We start from the raw sequence: 12165 nt of genomic DNA on the forward strand, positions 1-12165 counted from the left end.
TAAGAGAAGCTAACAATCGAACAAAAAGACAGGAGGATAACAAAAAAAAAAGTGAAAGAAAAGTAGAAAAAGAAAAAAGAAAAAGAAAAAAATTATGCCAATGGATCAAGAGGAGAGAGATATAGCCCAGGTAGGGAGGGAGTCCAGTAAGAGATTTGGGGAAAACTATAGAGGAAAGCAGTAAACTTGGTTATAATGATAAAGTTCCAGTCGTTAAGCAAGGATATCAAGAAAGTCTTGATCTTAGAAGCAAGGATAAAACAAAACAAAGCAAATAACCAAAACAAAACTAAAAACAAGCTAAGCATTACAAAATTCTTTTTTAAAAAAGAGAAAAAAATTTAGTTTAAAAATTAAAAAAATATATATTATAAAATTTAAAAAAGAAGAAAAAACAAATTTACTCCCCTTTCTCTTTTTCCTAAGGAAAAAAGAGAAAAAACAAACACTGAGACAAAAACCAAATAAACAAAAAACAAAAACAAAAACAAAAACAAACCAAAACCAAACCAAAAATCAGAAGAAAAAAAGATAGTCAATCAGGTGAGTTTCTTCTGGGCAGCTTTTGCTGTCTGCGGGTCACTGTTTTGTGTGCTGGTTTCAGTTCTCCTGGGAGGTGCTTGTGTATCACCCAATGTGAGGAGCCGTCTAGGTTTGGCTCTGGTGCCCTTAGGTAGATGGTTGATCTGAGGCTCTCTGTGGACCCCCTCCTCTTGTCAACTATTTTGCAACCTTATAGTTGCCTGGTCTTACTCCAGAGTCTTCTGTAGAGTCTTTAGGGTGCAGGGTGGCTAGTGTAGCTCAGGGTGTCACTCCCCTTAGAGGTGTCAGGCACTCACTGTGGGGAAGTTAGTCTCTGCTCCACCGCCAGCTCCTCAGTCCCTACCCTGTCCTCTGATTCTAGGTCCCCAGGCTCTGGCCTGATGCAGCTTCAGATTGATTTCAGCCTGTTGCCTTTTCTATATGGGCTGTTTCAGAGCCTGGGCTCAGTGGGTTCGATTAAAGAACATGCCAGTGAGCCCTTTGCCTGCCCAGCCCTAGCAGGGGTTTTCAGTGTTTCCTCCAGCTCCCAAACAACAGTCCCTGAGGGTCTTATTCTAGTGATGTCCTCCTATGAGCTGCTCTCCCTTCCGCCTCAGGACTGTGCCCTGTGGGGTGTCTGGGGCGTGAGTGAGCGGGACCCGGCCCTGTCCTGTTGGGGGCGGTGCTCCCGGCTGCAGGGGAGGCCGGCGGGCTCCGCCCCTTCCTGCTCAGCTCTGGTTGGCTGGTGGCACCAGGCCCACCCCTCAGACCGTCTCCAGCGGGGACCCCAATGGCAGCCTCCCTGGGCTGTCGGCGCAGTGCACGCCGGGAAGGTGGGAGCCAGGTCCGCAATCAAACTCGCAAACGCACGAAGTAACACACAGGCCGAGTCCGCCCTGCAAGGTTCCAGTGGGAGGGGACCCAAAGTCAGCTCCACGCACTCCCCGCACCGCTGGTCTCAGCAAAGCTTCGGCGGCTTCACGCGCCACCACGGCGTCCCTCAGGGCTGGTCACCCATCCCAGCCTCCCGGCACCGGGAGCTCAGGGCGGGAGGGCTCCTCCCCTCCCCCGCGCCACGCAGATTCAGTGCTTTCTGGGGCTCAACACAGTGCCCCACAGGGGGGCAGAAGGTCCCCGTGTGCGGGTGCTCAGCGCAGTCCTCTGGACCCTCACCACTTGGGTGCCACAGCCCTTGGGACAGCCTTCCCTAGGGTCAGCACCCCGAGCACTAGACGCTGGTCGCAGCCGCCACTAGAAGCTTTGTTTCCTAGGCAGGCGCTGATCCCTCGGGGACTCATCGCTCCCCTGGGTCCCTCTGCCCTGTGCGCGGGGCGCTCCTTCCCCTCGTCTCTCCGGCTGTGGGGTCCCCGCTTTTGGAGGCCGCCCGCACTCCCGAGGGGAGGGAGCTTTGCAGCCTCCAGGCCTCCAGGCTCGGAGCCCAGCACAAGCCTCAGGGGACTCCCCCTTCCTACGCCCCACTCTCTTACCAGACTCCGTGATGTCTCTTCAGTGCTCCCCACTAGCACTCTGTCTACTCAGGTATGTTTCTCTGGTTTTTCCAAACTGGCTACATAGGATTTTAGGAGTAAATCGAGTCCGTGGCTGGGAGCAGGGGCCTCTGCTGCTTCTCACAGGGCCGCCATCTTCCCTTCCCAAGTGATGCTTTAAATGGACAAAACTGAGTATTTTAAGTACATATAAGACCTGGATTATAGTGGGGTAAAACCAGCATTGGAGTTTGGTCCCTGTTTGAGCTAGGCGGCCCAGAACCAAGAATTACTTTGTACTTCAGCTAGGTGATCCCAGCTGCCATCTCATATATTCTGCTATGGAGTAGCCATTCATTCTTTCACTCATTGTTCATTCATTTATACATTTATTCATCCATTCATTCATTTATTACACACCTCCTATGTGTCAGGCTCTGGCTTGGGGCTGGAGGAACAGTGGTGAAATATATGTAATTTCTGACCTCTAGGACTTGTATTTTTAGAGAGGGGACGGCGTCAATGTGCAAAAACAACGAAGTTTGTAAAATGCGAGACTCGGGTGGGCACTGGTTCCTGCACTAACACATAGTAGGGCCATCCTAGACTGGTGTCAGGGTCAGAGTCCTCCTTTGGAGGATGAGTCCCTAGGTGAGGGGGCTGGAGGGTAGAGCACCTGTGCAGAGGACAGAGAGGCATGAACAGGTGGAGAGCATCCCAAGAGACCTGCCAGCACAGCCCTCAAGGCCGATTCTGGGCAGACAGGGGAACACTGTGTTGGCTATGAAAGGCAGTACACACACCCAGAGCTCACCTGAAATAAAGCCTCACTGTTTGCAGAATTCTAACTTATCTCTGTGAGCAATGGGCTGTGGAGATCTCTTTGGCATGCCTTCTTCCTATGAAACAATACTCTATTAGAGAGGGTGTGGTGAGAGAGAGACACTGCTCTTTTGGCTAGAAGGCTAGATTTTATGGGTTGGGATTCCTTCATTAATAAGTGCCAGAAAACTGAATCCACGCGAGCTTATGCAACAGGGGAACATTGGCTCATGTAATTGGAAAGTATAAGCATAGAGCTGGCTTCAGCGCACATGATCTAGACGTCTATATGATGTCACCGGGACTGGGACCCAATGTGCTCCGTCCTTTGGCTCAGCTCTGCTCTCCTAAGTATGCTGGCTTCATTCTTTTCAGGCTCCCATTCCTTCCTTCCACCCGCATGATTACAAGATGGTGCCTGTATTTCTTAGGCCCACACCTCTCCAAGGTCACGTCCAATGGCAGAGCTGGAACTTCTCCCTCAGCACTCCCATCTAAAGTCCTATTGCCTCACAGAGATTCTGATTCATCCAGGGACCTACCCCCGGACCAATTACTGTGACTGCCCGACCCCTGCTCTGTGCTGATCGGTGTGGGCCCAGGTCACGTGTACACCCTTGAATAAAAGGTGGAGCTAATAAGAGCTTTTGGGCTGAGAGAGGGTAAGGGGGTGGATCCCCAGAGGATAATTGTGTAGTAGCAAAAAGTAGATGTCTACTGTTTCTAACAGTGTCTTTTAAATTATTTTGATCACAACTGTATTAGTCAGGGTTCTCCAGAGAAACAGAAATCACACAGAGAGAAAGAGAGATTTTAAGGAATTGGGTCACACTATTAGGGAGGTTCTATGTCCAAAATCTGCAGGGTGAATCCTTCTACTGGAGACTCAGAGGAGAGCTCATTCTGCAGTTCAAGTCGAAAAGCTGTCTGCTGGCAGTCAGGCCTCTTGCTCAGGGGAGGCTAGTCTTTTGTTCTGTTCAATCTGTGGCTGACTGGATGGCCACTCACTCACATTATGTGTATGTGCATGTGTGTGTGTGTGTGTGGGGGGGGAGGTCTGCTTCACTCAATGTCCACCAATTTAAAAGTTAATCTCATTAAAAAATGTTCTTACAGAGACATCCAGAATAATGTTTAACCACATATCTGGGCACCAAGGCTCAGCCAAGTTGACACATAAATGTAACCATCACATAGACCAATGGAAAGAAATACATTTATATCACACTCAATACATACACATATTCGGCTGAGACAAAAGCCTCGCTAACCTGTGCTTGTCCTCAATGTGACATGCTCTTATTTCCCTCCTCTATTTTATTTCACTTAAACAGCATGTGTGGCCCACTCAGTTGGTTTCTGGACTCGTGATGGGTTGTAGAGACGATTTTCTGAAACAGCATCTTAGACTATGTTTTTCGAGTGTCCTCTTGTCCCATAGCAGATGTCCTGAGGGTTAGCACTCTGTCCAGAGGTCAGAGAAGGCCCCGTGGGCAATGAGGGAGACGTGGAGAGCTTCCCAAGTCCCAACACAATTGTGTGTGACCTCAGCCAGGACTTGTACCTGCTCCTGCCTCAGTTTCCTTATCTGTAAAGGGGTATACTTACGAATGCCTCTCCAACCTACACCTGTCGTGGACAATAAAATCAGAACGTGGCAATGTATATGAAAACACCTTGTAAACGCCAAGGTAATTTTGTGAGGTAATTGCTATTTTAAAATACTCTATCATAACTTTCTGTCCCTCTGGAATCTGAGAGGGTGGTGCTGTTTCATGAAGATTAGTTTGGGCTCTTCAGAACTTGCCACATAAAACAAAGACAGCTCCAATTTCTTTAATCAAAATGATGATGCTCAGTTTCTAAAAATGAGTCCCATCTTCTCTGAGATCATTCAGAATTAAAATCTTATTTCAAAGAAGGGAAAATTGCAGTGTATTTGGGTTTGATTCAGAGCCATTGAGTTCTGTTGCCTCCGCTCCAGTCTCCCCCTGTCCCTGTCTCGGTGAGTCCTTTGGGGCAACCTGGAGATGCCTCGGTCACATTACTTGTCTTTAAGAACCAGAGTTGGGCTGAATGCCACCTCTAATACTTTGTTTTAAAACGGCTCATTGATGACCCGAGAGAGAACTGGTGGGCAGGATTGAGGGTTTCCTAGGTTGGGTCACACGTATGGGGATTGGTGTCTTGGCATGGAAACCACACTGGAAGCCTGGATGGAGCAGCCTGGGGGCAGGGGACTGGCAGCTCTGCCCACCCATGGGACTGGAGCTGGGGTGGGAGGACTGCTCGCAGGTTGGGTCACCTCTACGGTGCCCAGTGGGGTCTCTGGTGCGGCAGGCTGGAGCCCACGTCCTTGCCTGTTCCCTTCTCTTCCATCTCTCTGTTATTTGTTTTCTAATCAGTCCCTTTTGTGGTGCATAAAATGAGAGGCTGGTTTTTCCTATCACTCATTATTGCTTTCTGAGGAACCCCAACCCTCCAGGCGCGGTAATTTCAGCAGCCTCAGATGAGAGCAATGAGTGTTTGAGATGCGTAACTGTGTCTCGTTTCAGTGCCTAATAGAAGATGGAGAATGAGCCCTGGCACCTTTCTGCTCAGTAAATTCATAATTACAGGCTTCCGAGTCTCGCCTCTTGAAAATGAGAGAACTGTCGATTGGCTGTGGTTCTGTGAGTGTGTACAGTAGGGTGGGGGCGTGGCTGGCACACTTTCTCTGGGGATTGGCAGTTTCTGATACAGGGACTGCTGAATGTCCCCTCCCGGGGGTTGGTGTCTGAGCCCTGCCCTGCATCTGCTCCAGGTCTGGAATGAGGGCTACAGCCCTGCTGGAATTTGGTTGCTGGCAGCAATGTCCCAAGAGCTGTGTTAGCCAGCAGAGCAGATGGCACCCAAAGGGCAGGCTCCTCCAGACAAAGGCCAGGGAGCAGATGCCGAAGTGGGTTCAGATAAAGTCATAAGAGAGGCCATGGGTGGTGGCGCGGGCAGTGAACTGGAAGTCCAGAGACTTGAGCTTAATCTCACCCCACCCTGAATTCACTATGTGACCTCCTGCAAGTCATTAATTTCTCTGGGTCTCAACTTCCTTCTCTCTAAAATCAGGGATTGGGGATCATTAAACTGGATTATCTCTTCCAGATAAAAAAGTCTAGATTTTTCTCTGATACTTGGGTTTGCACAGGCAATTCAGGATGAACCATCCAGACTCCTCGGCACTCTAACTGAGACGGTGCCATCAGGTACCATCTCGCTATCATAATCCTAATCCTTTTAATCTTATTTAAATCTCATCAACAACAAAGATCATTTGTTTAGCACTGTGTGTGCCAGGTGCTTTCCAGTCATTAATGCTTTTAGAAGTAGACAGCATGGCCACCTGATGGGTGCTACCTGCCAGGTTATGCCCTATAAGTCCCAGGGGTTTGCTTTTTACCTACAGAGCTGTCAGGGGAGGTGCTTCTGGGTGATGTCGTGGATTTCTGTGTTTGGGGATTTATCTGAATTAAAAAGGGCTTCCAAGTACTTTGTGTGCTGGGCTATGGAACTGCATGTTCCTAGAAGAATTCAGGCTTTGCAGTGATACAAACCTGAGTTTCCATTCCAGCTCTGTCACTTATGAGCCACCTGCCTTTGCAGAGCTAGTTTCCTTACCTGAGGAGCAGGTAATACAGTCTTGACCCCAGTGAATAGTGATGCTGAATGAGGTGAGGTAATCCATGTGCCAATGTTTGCATGGGGCCCGGGGCACAGTGAATGGTCCACAGATAGTGATATTGCTCTTTGCTCCCAGCCTCTCCTTCTGACAATCAGGAAATAGCCTCTGATCTTCTACTGTGTGTGGGTGCTGGGCTGCAGCTATAGGCATACTAGAGAGCAAGGCCCTCATGGAGCTCACAGCTCTTAGCTCCAAACTCAGTTCCTTCTGCAGAGACTAACTGGAGAGAAGTATAGATTTTCCTTTCTGGAGCCATTGCTCTTTTCTTTAAGTTTCTTTCCTTAATACCATGCCCTTCAGTCTCAGCCTTGCAGGGACGTCCTGACAAACTCGCGGTTCTCTCTTTCCGGCCCTGTTTCTATCTGACTCTCAGGAATCCTGCTCTCCAGACAGACCTTTCCTGGTATACATCCTGTTTGATATGCCCGGGATTTTGCTATGCTGGCCCCTCCCCAAGGAGGCCTTTCCCTTCCAGCTCTGTGTGTCCTCTCCAAGTTCATGGCTCAGCCCAAATGCCATTGCCTCCCCAAGGCCTCCTACAGCCTTCTCCGTGCTTCCTCACCCCAAGTTAGAAGTCAGTTTCTTTATGCAAACTCCCGAAGCACTCTGTGGTGCATCACAGAGCTTTCTGCCATCCGAGTAACTTCGGTTCCTGTGCTGGGTGCCGATCCAGCCTTGGATTTGAAAGTGCCTGACACATTTCACATGTGCTCTGAGCAAACATTCCCACATGGCGAGGATGAATGAAGGCCCTCAACATGCAGGACTGCTGTCAGTTGTGGGGTACACCATCTGCCAGAGTCCCCTCCTCTGACACTTACTTGAGAAGACCTGTGTTTCCATTGGGACCTGAGCCTATAATGTCAAGGTGCTTTCTCCTTTCTTCTCTTGGTTTCCATCTAACTTCGTGCTCTTTCTTTGCTGGAGGGTTTTCTGTTGCTCAACAGTTACCTCTTCCCATTACCTTGTTTTTGACATGTTTGGGTGTGAGCGAGACAAATTCCACAAAGCTGAGACACCCCCAAATAAGACTTAGACGTAGATCATTCTGCCTGATTTCTACCCAACTGTAAGGAACGGGAACCTGTCCTCTGGACTCACATGCAGAAAGCATCTTGGGTAGGAATTAATGAGACCATTAGGATGGAAAGCTGTTTTATTCCACCGGGAGTTATTTATTTTTTCCCCAGACCACTTCTTAAAGCACTTGTTCACTCCCTTTAATGGAAACCTCTCAGAGGAGGCCCCACTGTGGGAGGCAGCCAAGATTTGCCTCATTAAAAGGACACTGGGACTCAGAGCCGGGCAGTGTATCTAGAGGACCTGGTTGCTGCAGTAGTGAGAAGGGTTTTTGATTTGGGCTCATGTACCGTCCATCCAGCAGGCGGGATGGGGGAGGGACAAAGGAGAAGCTTCCCTGCAGTAGGTGCAGAGCCAGAGGGCCCGGTGGCAATGCACAGCGGTTGTCTGAACTACTCTGCTGTGTATAAACAATAACCAGGGTGCATCCCCACCTGTGCCTGGCTACCCTGAAATGGTTCGGTAGTTAAGAATGAGAACCTGCCATGGACTTGTACAGAGGGTTTGAATCTGCTTCTGCCACTTTTAGCTGTGCAAGTTACCTGACTTCCCTACGCTGGAAAGTGGGGATAGCAATACTACTAAATTCAGAGGTCTCTGAGTCAGGGTCCTGGCAAGAAACAGGACATGCAAACTCACTCACTCGCACAAAGGTTAATTCAAGGGCTCTTGACAAAACTGTGGCTCCTTTAGAGGCAGGGAAGTATTTAGGGGAGGAAGTAGTGAGGCCTTATTTTCTCCTCTAGGACCACATGGGGTGGGCAGGAGGTGGTTCTCGAACCTGGAGACAGAGAGGCTGGGTGGAGAGGCCTGCCAGGGCTCTGCATGGGCCCTGCGGACAAGGTCACAGCCAGTGCATGCAGCCCATCTCTGTTCCTCCTGTCCTCTGCCCCTTCCTCCAGCCTTCTGCTGATGCTCCCCGCTGGCTGCACCTAATCAGGCCCAAGGGCAAGGAGTCCGCGGATGTACCTGTGTACAGGTCAGCCTCCTGGGTGCAGAGAAAGGTGGAGAGAGGATCTGGAGGGACAGATGGAAGATCCCAGCACTGAGTTTTGTTAAGTTGAAGTTTAGGATTAAGATTTGTTTCTGGAAGGTTCTGGACAGCTACTGCACAGTCAGGCCCTCGGAGTCAATACTGTTCGTCATCAATATCATCACTATTATCATCACTACCATCACTATTATTTCTGCTATTATTACTGAAATGTTCTCCTGTGGCTGTTGCCACTAGCTCTGGCTGTCCCACGTACCCATGGCAACCATGTCCCTTGGCTTCTAGCTTCCCCCAGTACAGTTCTCTGTTTTGGCGTGAGCAGAATACTTTGAGGATTCCCAAGGCAAGCTATAGGGTGAAGCTAAGCTGCTGTCCTTGTCACCCAGCATCACATCTTTCTTTTCCTTTGCAGGGACCCTCTACTCCTGAGTCCTGGCCCCCCAGGAGGACACTTCACCAGTGCTGCTGTGCCGTGAGGACCGGCGTCTGAAATGAAAGCCATGCCCTGGAACTGGACTTGCCTGCTGTCCCATCTCCTGATGGTAGGGATGGGCTCCTCCACTCTGCTCCCCCGGCAGCCACTCCCGCTGTCCCAGAAGCGATCTTTTGTCACATTTCGTGGTGAGCCAGCTGAGGGCTTCAACCACCTGGTGGTGGACAAGAGGACAGGGCACATTTATTTGGGGGCCGTCAATCGGATCTACAAGCTCTCCAGCGACCTGAAGGTCTTGGTGAGCCACCAGACAGGGCCGGATGATGACAACCCCAATTGTTACCCACCCCGCATAGTCCAGACATGCAATGAGCCCCTGACCACCACCAACAATGTCAACAAGATGCTCCTGATCGACTACAAGGAGAACAGGCTGATTGCATGTGGGAGCCTGTACCAAGGCATCTGCAAGCTCCTGAGGCTGGAGGACCTCTTCAAGCTGGGGGAACCTTTCCACAAGAAGGAACACTACCTGTCTGGAGTCAACGAGAGCGGTTCGGTCTTTGGCGTGATCGTCTCCTACAGCAACCTGGATGACAAGCTCTTCATTGCCACGGCGGTGGATGGGAAGCCAGAGTACTTCCCCACCATCTCCAGCCGGAAGTTGACTAAGAACTCAGAAGCGGATGGCATGTTTGCTTACGTCTTCCACGATGAGTTTGTGGCCTCAATGATTAAGATCCCGTCGGATACCTTCACCGTGATCCCCGACTTTGACATTTACTACGTCTATGGCTTCAGCAGTGGCAACTTTGTCTACTTTTTGACCCTTCAGCCTGAGATGGTGTCTCCCCCAGGCTCCACCACAAAGGAGCAGGTTTATACATCCAAGCTCGTGAGGCTTTGCAAGGAGGACACCGCCTTCAACTCCTACGTGGAGGTGCCCATCGGCTGTGAGCGCGGCGGGGTGGAGTACCGCTTGCTGCAGGCCGCCTACCTGTCCAAAGCCGGGGCCATGCTCGCCCAGACCCTCGGAGTCCATCCAGAGGACGACCTCCTCTTCACTGTCTTCTCCAAGGGCCAGAAGCGGAAAATGAAATCCCTGGATGAGTCGGCCCTGTGCATCTTCATCTTGAAACAGATCAACGACCGCATTAAGGAGCGGCTTCAGTCCTGCTACCGGGGCGAGGGCACGCTGGACCTGGCCTGGCTCAAGGTGAAGGACATCCCCTGCAGCAGCGCGGTGAGTCTAGGGAGGCTCTGAGGGCGGGGGCGACACGGTGTGGAGGGAGGACCCTAGCCTGGGGCCTCCGAGGGCTGTGAATCACCCATGCAGTTTTGCAGATGGGACAAGTATATCCGGTCTCTGGGTCTCACTGGACTCAGATCATTGTCAGCTCAAACATGCTGTGACTATACAGCTGAGCTTGTAAGAGTCAGAGCCAGACCTAAAATGTATGAGGTACTTGTCTCTATTCCGAACTGGCTTATAGGAGAGTGCTAGGAATAGGCGGGAATTGTGTGACTTATATGTCACATGCACCAGGCATGGTTGAAGGCCAGTATCATGTGCTGTAGGGCAAGACATGTACCTACCGACCAACCAGGCCTATGAATCACTTTCTTGGGAGCTCAGAAGAAAACCATTACTGGGAGTAACAGAGTCAGTCATTCTACATTTGAGAAAGATAGGGAATTCCAGGAGAGCTCTCTTCTCAGCCCCTGGTGTGTCTTTAGGAAATGAAATGAGAGCAGAAGTGGGGTTAGAGTCCAACGAACATCGTGGGGAAAGCGGAACGTGCTTAGAAAACTGTATTTATTAAGCATCCTTCGTGTGCACAGCTCCACAGAAGAGACTTGTCACAAAGTCAAGAGGCAGCCAAGGAACAGTCCTGAGTGACAGGAGTGCTGAGGGAGCTGAAGGATGGGGAGAGGGGAGGGATTGGCTTAGGAGGCCGTCCCAGGGCCTGTGGGGCCTGAGGGACAGACCAGACCTCAGGCTGCTGCCTTGGGTTGATCACAGGGGCACTAGTGACACAGCCTATCTCACTTGTGACCCAACATGAACAGCATGTGCCTTTCTGTGGTCTGACTTCTGTTCCCCTTTCAAACGCTCCAATTTTTTTTTCTAAATCATTGGCTTGGAAGACTCAGCACTTGGCATCTCCTATGCCCTATGTCACTCTCCTTTCCATTTTTTCTGTTTATTGTCCAGTTAAAAAGTTATGAACCTAGTGGGAGAAAATCTATCCCATAATCTTAACGAGGAAAGGAAAATTCACCCATCAGGTAGAAGTGTGCATTTGCAAGGATGTGATTCCTGACGTCTAGTCAAACTGTGGTGGAATTCCATATTAGGAAATGTATTTGGGTTGACTTAAAAAGTGTAAGTTTCCCTTCATAAGGCATGACCATGTGCCAAGCTGATCTCAGAGGGCACTGGCACCTACTCCACCCAGCATATTTCTGAAGTCATTGGGATCTGGGGTGAGGTAGAGGAGAGAGAGGAGAAAGGAGGAACTCTACAAAATTTGGTCTTTGGTGCCCTAACATTTAGGCTCAGACTGCTTTCCAGTGGTGAGTTTCCTAGGTACCTGGGCTGAAACTAAACGATGCCATTCCTGCTTGGAGGCCCTGAAAACCCAGGGGACCCCTACTGTTACAAAGGAAATGGGAGAGGTACTATGGGTCAAATAAGGGCAAGATGTGTACCCACCTTCTTAGCAACCACGCCTCCAAATCACTTTTCTAGGAGCTTAAATAAAACCATTACTGGGAGTACAGTCAACAATTGACAGTCATTGCCAGGCCAGAGAATCAAGGGGACTCTACTGTGTCTGCCGAGCCCTAGCAGGTGACATATCCTTTGGAGTCTTTGGTTTGGGACCATAGCTGAGCCACCCAGGAGAGTCTGTGGAACAGGCTTATGAACTTGGGGCAGGGGCATGGACTGCTCCCAAATTAAAGCAATGAGTGACAGTCCATATGCTGTGCTGGGTATAGGTGTATTACACACTCAAACATAGTCCCCAGGAGATGCCTTAGAATGTTGGTGTGGGGACGGCCCTGAGATCCTCTAGCCTAAACTTTCATTCCAAGGCTCAACCAAGGG

At 50.1% G+C, this 12165-nt stretch overlaps 1 protein-coding gene across 1 annotated transcript in view; it reads left to right on the forward strand.

Annotated features, from left to right (window-relative positions):
* PLXNA4 (plexin A4) overlaps positions 1-12165 on the forward strand; it is a 399973-nt gene that overhangs the window by 55133 nt on the left and 332675 nt on the right. The window contains exon 2 of the mRNA XM_087821012.1: positions 9033-10296. Within this exon, the coding sequence (XP_087677138.1) occupies positions 9112-10296 (1185 nt within the window). The 5' untranslated portion in view covers positions 9033-9111. The remainder of the gene's footprint in view (positions 1-9032; positions 10297-12165) is intronic.

Source organism: Miniopterus natalensis, chromosome 10 (genome assembly GCF_054644295.1).
Source record: "Miniopterus natalensis isolate mMinNat1 chromosome 10, mMinNat1.hap1, whole genome shotgun sequence".
Taxonomy (NCBI): Eukaryota; Metazoa; Chordata; class Mammalia; order Chiroptera; family Miniopteridae; genus Miniopterus; species Miniopterus natalensis.